This window comes from Aspergillus glaucus (genome assembly GCF_001890805.1).
Source record: "Aspergillus glaucus CBS 516.65 unplaced genomic scaffold ASPGLscaffold_13, whole genome shotgun sequence".
NCBI classification, from domain to species: domain Eukaryota; kingdom Fungi; phylum Ascomycota; class Eurotiomycetes; order Eurotiales; family Aspergillaceae; genus Aspergillus; species Aspergillus glaucus.
The window spans coordinates 748,530-766,495 of record NW_019170465.1 but is presented as its reverse complement, the minus strand read 5'-3'; the positions used below and the strand labels follow the sequence as shown (position 1 = coordinate 766,495).

General features: G+C 51.0%; 7 protein-coding genes across 7 annotated transcripts; 3 read left to right on the top strand and 4 right to left on the bottom strand.

The window, feature by feature from the left end:
- Positions 1-35: 35 nt before the first annotated feature.
- ASPGLDRAFT_173892 (MFS transporter) lies at positions 36-2,039 on the bottom strand (the record flags this gene model as incomplete). The annotated part of the gene is made up of 4 exons (XM_022542809.1): positions 36-516; positions 578-909; positions 967-1,570; positions 1,625-2,039. The coding sequence occupies 4 exons, from the start codon at positions 2,037-2,039 to the stop codon at positions 254-256; spliced, it is 1,614 nt and encodes a 537-aa protein (XP_022399946.1). The 3' UTR covers positions 36-253.
- A 1,794-nt stretch (positions 2,040-3,833) lies between these two features.
- On the top strand, positions 3,834-8,190 carry ASPGLDRAFT_173889 (phosphoribosylformylglycinamidine synthase). Its single transcript, XM_022542808.1, has one exon. The coding sequence runs from the start codon at positions 3,973-3,975 to the stop codon at positions 8,065-8,067; it is 4,095 nt and encodes a 1,364-aa protein (XP_022399945.1). The 5' UTR covers positions 3,834-3,972; the 3' UTR covers positions 8,068-8,190.
- A 38-nt stretch (positions 8,191-8,228) lies between these two features.
- On the bottom strand, positions 8,229-11,199 carry ASPGLDRAFT_75229 (putative gamma-tubulin complex component GCP5). The gene is made up of 2 exons (XM_022549781.1): positions 11,064-11,199; positions 8,229-11,011 (listed from the first exon to the last, which is right to left on the bottom strand). The coding sequence occupies exons 1-2, from the start codon at positions 11,136-11,138 to the stop codon at positions 8,429-8,431; spliced, it is 2,658 nt and encodes an 885-aa protein (XP_022399944.1). The 5' UTR covers positions 11,139-11,199; the 3' UTR covers positions 8,229-8,428.
- Positions 11,200-11,357: 158 nt separating this feature from the next.
- On the top strand, positions 11,358-12,872 carry ASPGLDRAFT_48648 (glycosyltransferase family 15 protein). The gene is made up of 4 exons (XM_022546940.1): positions 11,358-11,557; positions 11,638-11,901; positions 11,957-12,575; positions 12,635-12,872. The coding sequence occupies exons 1-4, from the start codon at positions 11,410-11,412 to the stop codon at positions 12,789-12,791; spliced, it is 1,188 nt and encodes a 395-aa protein (XP_022399943.1). The 5' UTR covers positions 11,358-11,409; the 3' UTR covers positions 12,792-12,872.
- A 741-nt stretch (positions 12,873-13,613) lies between these two features.
- Positions 13,614-14,505, bottom strand: ASPGLDRAFT_67478 (cytochrome c oxidase subunit VI; the record flags this gene model as incomplete). Its single annotated transcript, XM_022549143.1, has 4 exons — positions 13,614-13,732; positions 13,804-13,921; positions 14,074-14,119; positions 14,306-14,505. The coding sequence occupies 4 exons, from the start codon at positions 14,503-14,505 to the stop codon at positions 13,614-13,616; spliced, it is 483 nt and encodes a 160-aa protein (XP_022399942.1).
- Positions 14,506-15,545: 1,040 nt separating this feature from the next.
- On the bottom strand, positions 15,546-15,983 carry ASPGLDRAFT_473852 (uncharacterized protein). The gene has a single exon (XM_022546665.1). It carries the CDS (start codon positions 15,916-15,918, stop codon positions 15,664-15,666), a length of 255 nt encoding a protein of 84 aa, XP_022399941.1. The 5' UTR covers positions 15,919-15,983; the 3' UTR covers positions 15,546-15,663.
- Positions 15,984-16,113: 130 nt separating this feature from the next.
- On the top strand, positions 16,114-17,936 carry ASPGLDRAFT_173876 (elongation of very long chain fatty acids protein). Its single transcript, XM_022542807.1, has 3 exons — positions 16,114-16,758; positions 16,815-17,097; positions 17,153-17,936. Exons 1-3 carry the CDS (start codon positions 16,351-16,353, stop codon positions 17,464-17,466), a joined length of 1,005 nt encoding a protein of 334 aa, XP_022399940.1. The 5' UTR covers positions 16,114-16,350; the 3' UTR covers positions 17,467-17,936.
- Positions 17,937-17,966: the final 30 nt, after the last annotated feature.

Sequence of the window (17,966 nt, the reverse complement as noted above, 5' to 3'; positions counted from 1 at the left end):
TTTGAACTTCAGATATTATGACAATGAACTATAAAATTGACTAACTACCATTAAATCTATATCTATTGTTTATAAGTAAAATCTGTACAGGGTATCTCCTCAAATCGCCCCGTAACCATCACAAAACGCCAACGTCTTTCTTGAAAATCATGCAACATGAATCATGAAAAATCAAACGAAGTAGTGTATCCCAAACCCCAAAAGCCCGGATGGGCCTTGAAAAAAATTATTATAAGAGTATCTCGACAAGCACTTAGTGCTTCTCGGGGCCCTGCTGCTCCTCATCGTCGGCAAAGGCGTATCTGGAGTACCGACGGATCGCCTCTCCCTTAAAGTAGAAAACGTAGGGGATGGCACAGCAAGCCAACGCGAGGAAGGCAAGGAATGAACTGGCCCATTGGTAACCCATGCGCCCGTACATCTGCTCAGTGAACAGAACAACACTAGCACCCCACATGGACCGGAGGAAGGTCTTTGCGGCAAGGGCAGATGCTGCTTGGTGCTGATAGGTGTCGACTGCAACAATGTTAGCGCTCTGAGTTTTTATAACCATTATTGAATAAAAAAGGAAACATACCAAGGTAGTTATTTGCCGAGTTGTACAAGAAGATGAAACCGAACCCGACTGGCCAACCTCCAATGGCAGGTCCAAACCAATGAATATTGGGATAAGATGTCCAGGCAAAGATGAACAGCCCGATTGGGATGAGCCAGCACGAAAGCATCATGGGAATCAATCGCTTTTCGGCAGGGGGCTTTCCGTTGTACTGTGCGGAGACGTGGAGATAATGCTTGTTGACAAAGGGAGCACACATGGCACTCATAACGACTCCGATGGCGAGGGGAATAAACATCAAACCAGTGGATCCGGCACTCCATCCTTTACCTTCTTGATAAACGATAGGATAGCTAGATTCAAATGGTTAGGACCATGTCAAAGGTAAAAAGTAGACGGGGGCCACTTACGCAACGAAGAACATGTACAACAAACCATACAGAACAGACATGTAGATGGCAATGAACAAGACGATGGGCTCCAGGAACAGAAGCTGGAAGGGTCGGAAAAAGACAATCTGCAGCTTCTCCTTCATAGGCAGGGCATTGAGCTCTCCTTCAGTGACGTACGTCGGGTCGTTTTCGGCTTTCCGCAGCTTCTTTGCTCGTCGCTTGAGAATTATGGGTGCGTAGGTTTCGGGAACGGTGAAGGTGATTAAGAACCAAGCCACACCAGCCAGGATCAACTGCAGCCAGTAAAGCCATCTCCAGCCGCTAGCATCACCCAGAAAACCACCAACAAGCGGGCCAATTGCAGGTCCAAGGAATGGAGCTGCTGAGAAAGCAGCCATGGGCACACCTCTTTCCTCGTTTCTCCAGAGATCGGCAAGTGTGCCACCAACCAAGGTCATTGGAGCGCTAAAGGCAATACCATCGATCGCTCTGCAGACGATAAGAGTGCCAATGTTCTGGGCCACTGCGCAAGGAATGACGAAGATAACTGCAACAAATAACGTGACCCCGTAGACCAGTTGGCGTCCCACCATTTCTGACATCGGAGCAAATACCATGGGACCTTGAATGGGTTAGCTTGGAGTCCTGACAAGGGGAGATTGGAGAGAAAACATACCAACACCAAATCCAATGACAAATACAGTGACGGTAAGAAGCGCAACCTCACGAGAGACATTGAACGACTCCATCACACCCGGGAAGTCGGCCGTGACAACACTACTGGCTAAAGCGACGACGAAGCACGTAAACGCAACAACCATTGTGATGTACCACTTGAACAATTTGGACCAGTTCTTCGGGTTGTCTGGGTCGTCCTCCTTGAAGGTCACAAGCTTGTAATCTTCCATCCCCCCATCGTTGGTTGGAACACGTTTGGGGATTTTCCCAGAAGCGGTTTCTCTGGTGTATTCTTCGAGGTTCGCGTTTTCGTTCAATTCACGGAGGGGTAGATCGACTGGGCCCAACGGGCCAGTCCCGTCAGCAACAGAGACGGTCCGGCTCGAGGCGTTATGAGAGTATTCGTCCTGCATCTTGTCGTTGTGGAGAAATACACACGTTTTGTTGGACTGGCTGTAGCGTCTGCAGTCCCCAGAAGAGGGGATAACAGATGGTTTTTATAGGCCATGGCGCCGTAAACCACATTTCAGGTCAGGATCCAAGGTCAGGGCAAGTGTCAATTAAGATTCCCTTTTTGGTATGATCCCGGCCCGCGTCTCCGTCGGCCCTATTTCGGTTTCCCGATATGGAATAGATACGCTAACCTGATCGGGTAACATGTCACGACGGGCTGCTTATCGGGACTTCAACAGTCCATGTAAGGTCATATTTTTGTGTTGCTTTTCACAAAAAAGGAGAATGGTAGTGATAAAAAGGGATTCATTCTTTCCTGGGCAAAGTATATGGGAAAATATTGGTGCCATCTATGTCAGGCCATACAAGGACACCCACTGGCACATGGAAGATGCTACTGCATACGGCATGTTCCGTGAAAAATTGATCAAAATTGGATCAAATGGAGATAAATTTTTGGTGGGTCACAAGTCTATCTACTATGGCCTTACGGGTGGTTCCATGTTCCATGTGGCTCGACAGGCGTTACAGTTCTGAATTCCGCTCACAGAGTTTATTTCATACTCGGTGCCATCTTAGAACCGACGCCCTTCATACATATTAAATTGATTCCACTCATGAAGTAGGTCCAGGCTTGCCGGTTGTCGACACTCATGTTAATCTTTGCAGCCGATGCTTTGGCCTTTATGTGGCGATGTATAAATGAACGTATCCAGCAACAGCAGTCTTCCCAATGTAAGTGAAGTTTAGGGGGAGGGTCCGGGGGGGGGGTCGTGACCTGCAGATCATTTTGCGCAAATATCAGTTTCTGCTCCATGCAGCACGCCGGACTCCTGAGCATGGAGTATGTATGCTAAAGTCGGATCATATTACCTTATCGGGATGGGATCTATACATTCCTTTTCGGGAAACAAGCTGTTTGCCATGTGCCAAGTGCTCTGCAAATTAATATCAGAATCCTGCACTCTGTCCCATAGTTCTCGTTGGTCTCCTTTTTTAGGCTCTACTCGAGCGCTCCACTATCAATCGTTTACTTTATGCGTTCAGGATGGACTCCGTGCATGCGCCGAGTTTCCATCTTGCCAAGTCCTTCCAGACACGAGCTGGGTATTCCATGGCGTATGTGCCGTTTGCTGCTCTCTTTCTCTTATTACTTCGTTCTATGTTAGGGGAGGGGCCCACTTTCATCGATTGTCTGTCGTGGAACCCAAGGTTAAACGCGGCTAAAGCACGGAGTAGTGCTTTAAATGTACACCGTATGTAGAGTACGGGCCATATTCCGTGAATTGGCATGTCAGTGTCGTGTGCAAACTATCTTCAGATCAAAAGCCAAATCAAGAGTCCATGTTCCGCTAATTCTTCCCATAGTAATGCCGGAAATATATATTCACGAATGGCACCATATCTTGACCATATATTGACCGTGCTCACCTGACACTTCTTCAGCACAACCTCCGAATGGCTCAACAATGCTTACTGTATCCATTCCACAAATAGAAACATGGCAAATAAGCATACTGTCAACCCATCGTCATTCTTCGACCCAAAAGGGTAATCGAAGGCAAACGGTAAAAAGGTTTGTCCGGTGAAAAGAATCACGTGTCTGATAAGATAAGCCGGAAGCGGGATAGCGCGGGGCTTCGAGTGGCCGCGAAATTTTGACCTTCACTTTGCCTGGACATTGTCAACGCCTACGGTGCTTGTCTTGTGGCAGTTAATATTGTGCTCAAGACACGCCGTCTTCTTATCTATCAGCACCGGGTCACTTGATTGATTTGTTTCGTTCTCGAGCCGACCCCTCCCTCTCAATTCTCGATACCCCCCGTCGGACGTCTGATCGCCGCCGGAGAAAAAAAGTCGAAAAAAAGAGACAGGCCTTCGTGCGCCTTCACGATGGCTGCTACATCTAGTAACGACGCATTCCTGGCCCTTCCGGGCTCGGTCGCCTTCTCTCGCTCTCGGGGCCGTGCGGTTGCAGCAAGCATTGGTGCCCGTGAGGTCCGGACTCAGTGGGTTCACTATGTCCATGCTTCGCAGCCGTTAGACGAACGCCAGAAGAACACCTTGGATCAGCTCCTCCGCTACGGTGACATTACGGATATCCCAGAGACCTTCAGCGCCGAAGAGGGTCCTTTCGACGTTTTCTACATTTTCCCCCGGACGGGCACCATTTCCCCATGGAGTTCGCAAGCCACCGCTATCGCCCATGTCTGTGGTTTGCGCAACACTGTCAACCGCATTGAACGGGGTATGAAGATCTCGTGCTTGCGTGCTGACTCCGGGGAGTTCAAGTCTGGATACCAGGATGTTTTGCACGACCGGATGACACAGATTATCAGTCAGGATGAGCCCGATCTACAGCAGATGTTCTCCGAACAAGCTCGCCAGCCCCTCCAAACAATCCAGCTCCACGGAAGCGACAAGTCCCCCAAGGAAGTTCTACAGGAAGCAAACAAGCGGTTGGGATTGGCGTTGGAAGAGTCGGAAATCGATTACCTGGCAGAGGCTTACGGTCCCAACGGTGCTATCGCCCGCGACCCTACCGATGTCGAACTGTTCATGTTTGCTCAGGTCAACTCGGAACACTGTCGCCACAAGCAGTTCAACGCCGCGTGGGTAATTGATGGACAAGAAATGCCGAACAGTCTTTTCGCTATGATCCGGAACACCCACAAGAAACACCCAGACCACACCGTCAGTGCCTACAGTGACAACGCAGCCGTGCTGGAAGGCTCCGATGCCGCATGGTGGGCACCCGATTCCTTCACCGGGGAATGGAATCATACCAAGGAGCTGGTTCACTTCTTGGCCAAGGTTGAAACCCACAACCACCCTACAGCAGTCTCTCCCTACCCTGGTGCCGCCACCGGTTCCGGTGGAGAGATCCGTGATGAAGGTTCAGTTGGACGCGGATCGAAGCCCAAGGCTGGATTGGCTGGCTACTGTGTTTCTGACCTCTTGATTCCTGGCCTGAAGCAGCCTTGGGAACTTGACGTTGGCAAGCCTAACCACATCGCAAGTGCCTTGGACATCATGTTGGAGGCTCCTATCGGAAGCGCTGCCTACAACAATGAGTTTGGACGACCTTGCACTGCTGGGTACTTCCGTACTCTGCTTACTGAGCTTGATATCGGAAACGGTGAGAAGGAGCTTAGAGGCTACCACAAGCCTATTATGCTTGCTGGTGGTGTCGGTACCGTCAGACCTCAGCACGCCATCAAGAAGCCGGATGCTGTCAAGCCTGGTGCTTTCCTCGTTGTCCTGGGTGGTCCTGCCATGCTTATTGGATTGGGTGGTGGTGCTGCGTCTAGTATCACCTCTGGTGAAGGATCCGCAGACTTAGATTTCGCTAGTGTGCAGAGAGGCAACGCCGAAGTCCAGCGGAGAGCTCAGGAAGTCATCAACGCCTGTGTCGCCATGGGACAAAACAACCCCATCAAGTTCATTCACGACGTTGGTGCCGGTGGATTGTCCAACGCCCTTCCTGAACTGATCGACGACTCGGGCCTGGGTGCCACCTTCGAGCTGCGTGAAATTGACAACACCGACAAGAGCATGAGCCCGATGCAGATCTGGTGCTGTGAAGCTCAGGAGCGGTATGTTATGGCCGTTGGCGAGGACAGCATGAACAAGTTCACTGCTATTGCCCAGCGTGAGCGCTGCGGCTTCTCTGTCGTCGGTCGTGGAGGCGGTACTTCTGAGGAAGATCAGAGACTCGTTCTCCTCGACAGAGACTCTCCCGAGTACCCCAAGCCCATTGACTTACCTTTGTCTGTCCTCTTTGGTAAGCCACCAAAGATGACCAGGGTTGTGGACTCCCGTAAATTGCAGCTGCCTGCCATTGATGCCAGCCTTACCACATACTTGCCTTCGTTGGCCGGGAACAGCGGAGAACTCCTTGGCGAGGCCGTCAACAGAGTCCTATCTCTTCCTGCAGTCGGCTCCAAGTCCTTTTTGATCACCATTGGCGACAGAACTGTTGGTGGTCTTACTGCCCGTGACCAGATGGTTGGTAGGTGGCAGACTCCTGTTTCTGATGTCTCCGTCACTGCCACCTCGCTGCTTCCGGGCATGAAGACCGGTGAGGCGATGGCCATGGGTGAGAGACCGAACCTGGCTCTCATTTCCGGCGGTGCCTCCGCTCGGATGGCTGTTGCTGAGTCGCTCATGAACATTGCTGCTTCCGACTTGGTCAACCGTCTGAGCCAAGTCAAGCTGTCCGCCAACTGGATGTCGGCCAGCAGCCACCCTGGCGAGGGTGCCGCAATCTACGAGGCCGCGGAGGCCATCGGTATGGACCTCTGCCCCAAGCTTGGTATCAGCATTCCGGTTGGAAAGGACTCGATGTCCATGAAGATGAAGTGGAAGGACGAGGCCTCCAAGGAAGCCAAGGAAGTCACGGCCCCTATGTCCCTTGTTGTCTCCGCCTTCGCACCTGTTGGTGACATCACCAAGACATGGACTCCCGCTCTCCAGCGTGTTGAGGATGTTGGCGAGAGTGTTCTCATGTTCGTTGATCTCTCGTTCGGCCGCAAGACTCTGGGCGGTTCCGCGCTCGCTCAGGTCTTCAACCAGGTTGGTGACGAGTGCCCTGACGTTCGCAACGTCGATATCTTCAGAGACTTCTTCGATGCTACGCAGACGATGCAGGAGGCTGGCATTATCTTGGCCTACCACGACCGATCCGATGGTGGTCTGTTCACCACCCTCGCAGAAATGATGTTCGCTGGTCGCTGCGGTGTCGAGGTCATGCTGGACAACATCTGCCCTACCACCGACAGCCGCAAGGTTGTCGAGACCCTCTTCACTGAGGAACTGGGAGCCGTGTTCCAGGTCCGTAAGAAGCACGAGATGCAGTTCCGCTCCTGCTTCGCCACCTGCGGCCCGCCTGGCGGTCTCATCCACAAGATTGGACGTGTCTCCGAGAAGTCCAAGCAAAACCTCGCCATCTACAAGGGCGCCACTTTGATCTACCGCAACAGCCGCGCGAATCTCCAGCAGACCTGGGCCACCACCTCCCACCACATGCAGAAGATCCGTGACAACGCCGCCTGCGCCGACCAGGAGTTCACCAACATCCTCGACGATGCCGACCCGGGTCTCTCCTGGAAGCCCACCTTCGACCCCAAGGACCGCGCCATGCCCGTCCTCGCCAGCCTCTCCCAGTGGTCCCCCTTCAGCAGCAAGCCCCGCGTCGCCATCCTCCGTGAACAAGGTGTCAACAGCCAGGCCGAAATGGCCTTCGCCTTCAACGTGGCCGGCTTCTCCGCCGTCGACGTGCACATGACCGATATCATTTCCGGCCGCGTCTCCCTTTCCACCTTCGCCGGTCTCGCCGCCTGCGGTGGCTTCTCCTACGGCGACGTCCTGGGCGCTGGTCAAGGCTGGGCCAAGTCCGTCCTCCTGCACGACAACACCCGCAAGGAATTCCAATCCTTCTTCGAACGTCCCGACACCTTCGCCCTGGGCGTCTGCAACGGCTGCCAGTTCCTCTCGCGCCTGAAGGAACTCATCCCCGGCGCAGCCAACTGGCCCAGCTTCGAGCGCAACGCCTCCGAACAATACGAAGGCCGTGTCGCCATGGTCCGCGTCTCCGATCCCGACCAGTCGAACCCCAGCGTCTTCTTCCATGGCATGAACGGCTCCGCGCTCCCCATCGCCGTTGCTCACGGTGAGGGCCGTGCTTCGTTCGCGCCGTCTAGCTCAACTACCGCTGAATCCTTCGTCCGCGATGGCCTCGCTCCCGTGCAGTTCGTTGACAACGCCACCCTCAAGCCTACCATGAAGTACCCCTACAACCCCAACGGTAGCCCCGAGGGTATTGCTGGTGTGCGCACGCCTAACGGCCGTGTATTGGCTATCATGCCTCACCCCGAACGGACTGTCATGAACGGTATTGCGTCGTACTTGCCGGATGAGGCGAAGGAGTGGGGAGAGATTGGTCCTTGGGGTCGTGTGTTCTTCAGTGCAAGGAGATGGGTTGGTTAGATTAGGTGATGGTGAAAAGTTGAGGGTAGTTTTTTCTTTTTCTTTTTCTTATTCTACGGTTGTTTTCTTGGATCTATTTCATTTCTTCTTTGCCATTTGCGTTGTCTATATTTTGTACCTTTTTCTTGGATGGGCTGGAAGTGAAAAACTAAACTGAATGTCTTATGGTTTATGCATCATGTCTTTTATGCTAGTCAATATACTATGATTTCAATTAAACATCTTATCATTAAATCCTACCCGTAAAGTGTCTCGACTTGCAACTTTTTAGATCCCATGGACATTAACAATCATGAATAGCCACTCTCATATCCCAGACGCCCCGAAACATACATAACCATTGAACTCCTAGCCACACCAGCTAAAATGCTTCACGTTCCTTCCTCCACTCCAACTTCTCCGCCAATATCTCCCAACTAGGCTGTCCATCAACACGTCCCACGCTCTTCAACCCAGCCGTGAGGAAACCAACAGACCGGTCAAATTCATTCTTCAGAGATCGGATCTGTTGCGGATATGATGTGTCCTGCGGTGGCATGGTGCGTGTTGTATTGCCTTGGTCGAACTCGTCATCATCGTCAGAGTCGGAGTCGGAGTTGCTTTGGTCCTCGTGTTGTTTCCGGGAAGGCTTGTTTCTCCGCGATTGGTCGAGTTGATTATCACCGTAGTACACCGCTTGCAAATCCGCGAAGTGAACGCAGAGATCTAAAGTGTTGATAATCGCTTCATGCAGCGGGACGAGGTTCCTCGATAGCAAGCACTGGTCCTCCATTGACGAGATATAAGCACGATGCACAGCAATCATAGCATCAATATCCTTCGACGAAGAGAGTTCCTTCCGCATTGCGTTCGTCGTAGTCGATAGAACCACGTCAACGATATGGCCGTAAAGCGTATTCAGGAACCAGAGCATGCTGTGTCGGACGGCGTAGCCTAGCACGTTACGCGTTCTATCGGGGTTCTTTTCGGTAGAATTACTGCTGTATTGGAGGCGTTGTTTCATGATCACGTATTGAGCTCTGCGAATTTGCATGAGGAACGTGGAGATGCGCTGGTATGTGGAGATGGCGTCTTTTGTGATGATGTTGGCTACCGGCCAGGGGAGGATATAGTCGTATGAGAGCACGTTTAGCATCTTCACGGATTTGTTTTGGATGTCAGGGTCTTGTGATGAGACTTTGGAAGATCGGACTATGACTCTGGACGGGTCGATCAGGGGTAAAGCGCTGAATGCGTGCTGGGCCAGTTCTGTGAGTAAGAAGCGGTCATTCCAGGCGCTTTTTCCTCGATCGATCGATTCGAAGATTTTATTGTCGATGTTCCCTGTCACGCTCACGTCTTTGCAGAGGTAGATGTAATCCAGAGCTTGGAGAGACGTCCATAATCCACATTGTTGGTCGAGTGCTGCTTGCAACCAGTCTGAGGTGACGGAGTGGTTTGCGTCGATGAGTTTCTCGAATGCGGATTCCAGCTGCACGGAAAATGGCAGGGCAAATGACGATGAGGAAAGGTGAGGGTATAGATCTTCAAATGTTAGTGTACTTTTGCTTAGACGGTCTATGTCTGTTGGAATGGTCTCTAGATGACGCAGAAAGACCATGCTTTTGCCGGTGGTGAAGATCTTGCGAGCAACTTGGTGGAGGAATTTGGGAGCATTCGGTAGCCTAGAAGCTTCATCCAGCGTATACCAATCGTGCCAGAGGGTTCGTAGGTCGCGATATTTGTGGTCCTCAAGGATAAAGAAGGTTCCTTCCACAGAATCTAGCTGTCCCGTTTCCATCCAGAGCCAGATGGGACGTATATAAGATTTGAAGCAGAAGAAGAATAATTCCGCAAGTGATTGGAATTCATTATCATCGCCAGCGGCCTGTGTCATGCATACCAGGTCGTACAGTAAATCAAGGCACCGTACGGAATATGTCTGTACATCATGGCTGATGGTGGATACAAGACCCGCTAGGCTCAAAAGAACCCTTGACTCGCGTCTGACAACTTCCAGCAGCTCTAGTAAGCTTACCGCGACCGTTGACGTCGGTTTTAGATACTGCGCCTGGGCCTTTGACAGGAAAGCGTCAAACTTTCGTAAAAGGTCTTCGATGCCCCGAACGAAACTCTGGACGTAGGCGATAGTCTGAGGGACGGTGATGAATCTCCTCAATGTATCAACCTGAGCTCCTATGGCGCTAAACGACCGTAATAAATACGACAGTGCTTCGTTCGAGGAATGCGCAAGCGCATATGTGCGATCTACCTCGATACTGTCGCCGGAACGCCAGAAGAGAGACGTGGGGAGGCCTTGCAACATGAATATGGTCTCCCTCACGATTTGAAGTTCAGTAATGGGGCGAGAGTGGTTTTCCTTATGAGATAGCGCTGTATTATTTTCGGGCTTCCAGAACTGGACGTCTTTGATGGTGACGAGTACGCCTCCATCTTCCTCTGGTATGAACACTTCATCAGGAATCACATACTCCTCATCCAGTGCTATCGAGTCCTGGGGCAATATGCGGGGAACGGAAATTTCGCTGGACACAGATGAGATATCGTCTTCCGAAGATCCATCACGAAAGTCTACATCTTCCCAGATATCTTCCTCCTCACAGTATGCGGTCCCAGCAGGATCTACTTCGGACCAAGAGAGCGATTCCTCGACTTGTACAGGCTTCTGCGTCACGGTTTGATCCCGTTGTGGTTGTAGAACCGGACGGTCCGAGAGCTGCAGGAATAGAGATAAGATCTCCGGAAACCATGGACTCCGGTAGTTATCCAACTCGACCAGAGACGACCGCAGGTCCGTCGCCAGCTCGTCTCTGTTCAGGACTTGGAATTTCTCCTGTAGTCCTTCCAGCTGTTTCGCAACTGCAAACTGGTCCGTCCGCCCATACTGACTAGCTTTGAACGTTTCCTCGATACGGCGTTTAAGATTCTTAGAGCGCGATGTATTCTACAAAAGGTTAGCCGCGCCAGGTCTAGAAAACAGCGACAAATAGAAGTGCCTTTTTGTCCGGGAATTTTGTGACTGCCGCGATTAGCTGGTCCGTCAATGCGCTAATGTTGGCTGCGTGTGCCATGGTGAATATGCACTGTTATCAGTGCACATAACACCCATTCCTGCAATATATAACCAGCTTGTCGATAGTAGAATGACTTGTAGTAGTCGTCTTAGTGACGCGGTCTGGATGCACGGGCGGTGGGTTGACGTGTTGTTTCTGCCGGCGCTAGTCCCCAATCGGCAAAGGCATTAAATAAGGCCGCCTCTCCTTGTGGCGGCTCCTGAGGCTACAGTAGTTGGATGCCTATTCCTCACACTCCTTTTTTTGTCTGTCCACAATCGCAGTCAAGATGGCTGTAGCAAGACCCATTCGCATGCTGGGCGCAGCGTCCATTGTGCTGTGTCTCTTCCTTATCTTCCAACTTAAAAAGGGCCCAACTCCTCTGGTTGGCCAGGGGAGGTCATACAATGGCATGAAGTCGGATCCTCTCTTAGAACGTGCGTCGAGTTTTCTTTCCTCCTTCAGGCTGCCTTATGATCCTTGGCTCGGTATGATACTAACGGAATTATTCTACCAGCGACTGGAGAGCCCGAAGGTCAGTTATGGCATGTGGGCGACGGCGACTACTCCCCCAACAGCGCCGACTCTGCCCGCACCAACGCCGCGCTCATTTCCCTCGTACGAAACGAAGAACTCGATGATTTGATTCCGACAATTCGCGACCTGGAACGGACCTGGAACGGCAAGTTCAATTACCCTTGGATCTTCTTCAACGACGTCCCGTTCACGGAGGAGTTCAAGAGGCGGACGAAGGCTGAAACGAAGGCGAAGGTTTACTATGGTACGGTCCAGAGACATACACAAGCGAGGGAATAATATTCTAACGCCGCGTTCAGAGGAAATCCCCAAGGACCACTGGTCGGTTCCCGATTGGATCGATATGGACCTTTTCTACGAATCTGCGGAGATGCTGAAGGAGAAGGGCATCCAATACAGTGACAAGATGTCCTACCACTTGATGTGCCGCTGGAACAGTGGCATGTTTTACAAGCACCCGATCCTCAAGGACTACCGCTACTACTGGCGTGTGGAGCCTAAGGTCCAGTACTTCTGCGATGTCGACTATGATGTTTTCCGGTACATGGAGGACCGCAACACCACATACGGTTTCACCATCAACTTGTTCGATGCGCCGCAAAGTATCCCTAAGCTCTGGCCGGAGACCAAGAAGTTCATTGCCGCGAACCCCTCCTACGTCGCCGATAACAACATGATGGAATGGTTGACGGATGACCAGCTGCGGCCTGACCACACCAAGGATGCTAATGGTTACTCCACCTGCCACTTCTGGTCGAACTTTGAAATCGGTGACTTGGATTTCTTCCGGAGTGACAAGTACGAGGCGTACTTCCAGCACCTGGACCGCGCTGGTGGATTCTTCTACGAGAGATGGGGTGATGCGCCGGTTCACTCGATTGCTCTGGGTCTGTTTGAAGATGCGGCCAAGGTTCACTGGTGAGTTAAGATTCGACCCCAGCCTTCATTAACAATAGTACTGACTCGTCGTGTCTCAGGTTCCGTGACATCGGATACCGCCACACCCCGTACTTCAACTGCCCCAACTCCCCCAAGTGCTCCGGCTGCACTCCCGGCCAGTTCTACGACGGTGAACCCTTCCTGGCCAAGGAAGACTGCCGGCCAAACTACTTCAAATATGTTGGAACGCATTAAAAGCCGTCGAGACATTCGTCTTTCCCTCCGAACACAACACAACACCTTAATCACAATGGCTGGACACCTCCCCCCCCCCCCAGCTTCTCTGATCCGATCTGACATGAATATATTCGAATTTTCTTATCTCAGCATTGCGATGCGGATATCAGTGTCATGACCAACTATACCCAGCGTGTATGAGAATAACCTATTCTGTTGGAAGCTATAGGAACATAGGCGGCGTTTGGGACGTGGATGGGCTTTTTCTTTTTTCTATTCTGTTCTCATGTTAGTTCCGTTCTAGCTACTATTGGTATATCAAATTGTATTTTCGGATCAGTGGATTGTCTTGTTATGTATCTAGCTTTTTATGGTGTGTTACTGTTGAATGTCCACATTTCAAATCCAACTACCCCTGGGGGTATTACATTCAGTCATTTGATATGTTAACCGGGTACTCGAAATCGATCGTCTAGGCAGCATACAAAGTACAAGTAAATGTCATTCAGATCTCTAGAAAAGTACAGGTATAGAAGATCAAGAAAAGAAAAAAACCACATCTGCATCACTCATTTTTCATCTCCCCTATCGAAGCAGGAACACCTGCTCTAGAAGGGAAGAACGCCACAACCAATCGGATAACATAAACAAAAGGAGTAAAGAAACAAGAATGGGGGACCCTAACTCCACCCAACTGTATTTCTAGAGTATGTATACAGCTTTCCTATCTTCATAGATATGACGATAATCGGAACATTTGAGGAAAGATTTCCGGGGTTCTAAATAGAATAAAGGGAAGTGGGATGTGGTATGATATGAAGCGAGAGAACATGCACATGTTTACTGCTCGCTGGGGTAGAGCTCCTCCCGGAGAGCAACGCCGAGCTCCTGGCGGAGGGTGTCGAGGGCCTGGAGGTATTGCTCGTACTGCTCCTGGTTCTCGACCTTGGCCTTGACGCCTGTTTCAGAAATATGGTGAGTATTATTCAACGACGAGTATTTTGCTAGGGAGGGGAGGTAGAAGACGCACCCTCGAAGACGCGAACGGCGGTGGGGAAGTCATTGACGCGGCGGGCAGCCTTCAGGGCAGAAGTGAGGACCTCAACGGAGGGGACAAGGTCGTAGGCGAAGCAGTTGTTGAGGTTACGCTAGAGGCAGGGAAAGACTGTATTAGCCATATGACTCGTTCCAGATGTGTCTTAGTGACAGGCCACTGGCAAGGATGTCGAATTTTGACCACACGATCTGACATAAAACGAACCATGTGTTCCCGTATGTGCGAGTGAACGGTTCAGCTTACCTGGAGCTCGAAGACATCCTGGACACCGTCGAATTCCTTCTCGAATCTATCATTGAGCAGTCAATGCCATGATCCTGGTACGATATCTTCCCCCCCAGAACAGAAGTATTTATAGCCAAGCGGAGAGAAGGGAGTTGCGGAAATCATTTGCGATTTGCTTTCACTCCCGATAACTCCCGCAAAGCAAACCCCCTCCCTCACTCAATGGCTCACTCAAAAAGTGACTGCATACCTGGCAGAGAACTCCTCATATGTCTCGTCATCGTGATGACCGGAGCGGCGAATCGAGGTGGTGCTGAAGCCGGGGCGGTTGATAGCCAGAGCCACGGGGGTCTGCACCCGGGACGCAGACCGGGGCAATTGGGAAGCTCTGGCGAAGCTGGAGGGGCGGACGGCGCGCGTCGCAAGACGGAAGAAGGAAGTCGAGGCCATTGCGAGAGTTGGTTAGGTCAGGACGAATTGGGGCGTGCTGGGGCGGACGGCGGGGGGAAGGGAAATGGCAGGACGGGGAGCAAAGACCGTTTTGGCGAGGTTGAGGTCAGAGAGGGAACAACCGACTGCGCTAGGTTTTTGCGGATGGTGTGAGGTTGTTGGTGCCTTGGTGCCTCAGGATGCCATGCTTGCGGCTCCCGTGGATGCCCGAACTAGTGGTGCCTGAGGCGCTCACGGTGTCATGATTTCTATTTGTGCGCTGTGATTGGTTGGGTCATAGATTGATTGAGCTGAACTCTGATTGGCTGAGACAGCCATCATAAACAAAAGTATCAGAGGTATCAACCATGCTAATGTAATGAAAAGTGAGGCAATCCATGTTGTTCAATAATATTAGCATTGCGAGGTGTAGCAGCCAAGTACCGAGGTTCGTCTCGATCGAGCCTCTCGGCATATTCTACGCTATGTCCAGCCCCGAGCCACGAGCCAGAGGTCCGTGTACAAATTTTGGGCCATTAAACGGTCGATAATCATTGGGGCTAGGTCTGTTCTAGTCTGAAATAATTTGTTGAGCACTCGGAGGCTCAGAAATCCACCGTCAATTGCGAGTTTTGATAACCGCAGAAATATATATAGGTTCGCTGCAACCACTCGGGTTGTACCACACTCAATTAAACGACATAGGTCTCTACAATCTACTTATGACTCTCTTAAAGTACGGTTTGCACCCTCGCACAGCTTCGTAAGAAACTTTATAATGCGTGAGATGCAACGTACGGGGTGGCACATTGAACCAGCAAATCGGCGAGGTAGATCATAATCCCCCTCGTGCACACGGTGAACCATCCCCAGATCAGCATCATTCGGGGAGTGGAACTGAATGCACCAGTGTTAGAGCAGTTCACTAGGTATTGAGTATAATCGCCTCAGACGGCAACCATCGGCAGTCGAAAAATGTCGTCGGCCTGTTTTCTGGAAATCCCGGGGACTTTTCGGGAAATAGAACCCTGAGTTCCCCAATATTGTACCGAGACTGCGTTTATTAGCTTCCAATAAACCTAATAGGGCTAGGATCTGTCCCCAACAATGTTTCACGTTGGCCGATTGGGACAATGTAACTGAGCGCAAGACCCCAAAAACGAGATTGATTGGCTCCGGTCAGCCAGACTCAGAAAGCAGTATCATTGACAGGACCGAATGAATCGCAAAAAGTAGATGTTGTTGTATCAAGATGAGGGCGATCTGAGACTGAAATTTGGTAAGCTTCAATTTGCGGTGCATGTGAAAATTACCCCATATTGTAGTTTGCTGTAGGATTTTGTTGCACAACAGCAATGACGGTGTACTATGTATGCCATTGACACTGGGGTACATTGAAGAGAGGAGGAGAGGCATAGAGAGTAAAGTACTCATCTGTATAGAATAGTGCACTGTACAAGACTGGATGCAACCGGAAGCCCGGAATAGCACATGATCCCCCCGAGTCCGAAAGAGGAATAGTGTCATCTGCCCCTTTTGCGGCGTCCGGCACTAGACCCCTTTTGGATGGTCAGACTGTCCTCTCCAAAAACGACACGCAGAGAATAAGAAGAAAGAAATATTTCGACTTTCTCGTCGGTCTCTCCTTGTTATTTTTCTTTCTTCTCTTTCTCTCTTCTCTTCTCTTCTCTCTCTATCGCGTTTTCCCTTCCATTCCTTCTTTTATCTTCGTTTCTTGCTGCTTCTCGAAGCGTTCCCTTCCCTTCTTCCCCTTCCTCCCCTGCCCGCGTTTGCCGGGGACTTCCAGCTGTCGCGTTTTTCTGTTTGCCTGAATTCGCACCGGTAAAGGGTCAATTCGGCTTCACAATGGCGCTCGATTTCCTGCAGGACTATCGTCCGACGATTGATCGGCCGTTTGGCATTCAGCTATGGCCCATCTTCGACAAGGCGTTCGAGTATGTCATGGGCTATCCCGCGAGCCAGTTCGAGTTCGTCCGCGGCGAGACCCCCTTCTCGACCATTGAATCGACCAGTGTCATGCTCGTTGCCTACTATATCATTATCTTCGGAGGTCGCGAAATCATGAAGAGCCGTCCGGCGCTCAAGCTCAACACGCTGTTCATGATCCACAACCTCTACCTGACCCTGATCAGCGGAACTTTGTTGGCTTTGTTCATTGAACAGCTGTTGCCCACGATCTGGAGAAACGGTGTCTTCTACGCTATCTGTGATTACAATGGTGGTTGGACTCAGCCCCTCATCATCATTTACTATGTAAGGGATACCACCGATTTGATCGAGAATCCGGAATGAAGCTAACGTGAAGCTAGCTCAACTACCTGACCAAATACCTCGAATTGATCGACACGGTTTTCCTGTTCCTCAAGAAGAAGCCTCTGACCTTCCTCCACACCTACCACCACGGAGCTACCGCCCTTCTGTGCTACACTCAGCTTATTGGATTGACTGCGGTGCAATGGGTCCCCATCACTATCAACCTTCTCGTCCACGTCGTGATGTACTGGTACTACTTCCAGAGTGCTCGTGGCGTCCGCATCTGGTGGAAGGAATGGATCACCCGTCTGCAGATCCTGCAGTTCGTCATTGACCTTGGTGAGTAGCCGTGATGCGACCTGACGTTGAGAATTTCGCTAATCAGAACCCGCAGGCTTCATCTACTTCGCTTCCTACACCTACTTCACGAGCACCTACTTCCCCTGGATGCCCAACGCCGGCCAGTGCGCCGGTGAGGAATTCGCTGCTTTCGCCGGAATGATCATCATCACTTCCTACCTCGTCCTGTTCGTCTCGTTCTACATTGCCACCTACAACAAGACTTCTAAGGCTGGTCGCCCTCGCCGCAACACTGGCCGACAGTCTCTGATTGACATGAGGAACGCTGAGATCCCCGCTGTCGGTGATAAGAACGCGACGACCACCGGCCGGTCGAACGGTCCCGTCACCCGCTCTCGCAAGGCATAAACGCCACGGAGTGGGTAGAACGTTGGCTCGTGTGGCTCACCTTACCCAGTCACACCTCTTGGCAGGAATAGTGACAGGAGCACAGCATAATCCTAATCTAAACGTTCCCCGAGGCCATCTGCTACTCTGTCGGTGGCCCTCGGAAGCTTTGCTCAAAGGGTGCGAAGACCACGAAGAGCACCACTTCTTTTTCTTTCTTCACTTCGGTTTCTCTTCTGGTGACTACATATTTTATATTGTTTAATGAACGAACCTTACGATACTGGTCGCTTTCTGTCTCGCGACCAGGGCATGCACGGCGCTATTGTGACAGTGAGGATAAACGCTTTGGTGGAAGATGGTGGTGATCTTTTTTACCTTCTTTTAGGAAGGCTGTTCGAGTCGACGGCTTCCTAGCCTGTATTTTTTTTTTTTTTTTTTTTTTTTTTTTTTTTTTTTTTTTTTTTTTTTTTCTTCTTTGTTTTTTTTTTCGGGCTGCTGGCAGCGGTCCTTTTGCTTTT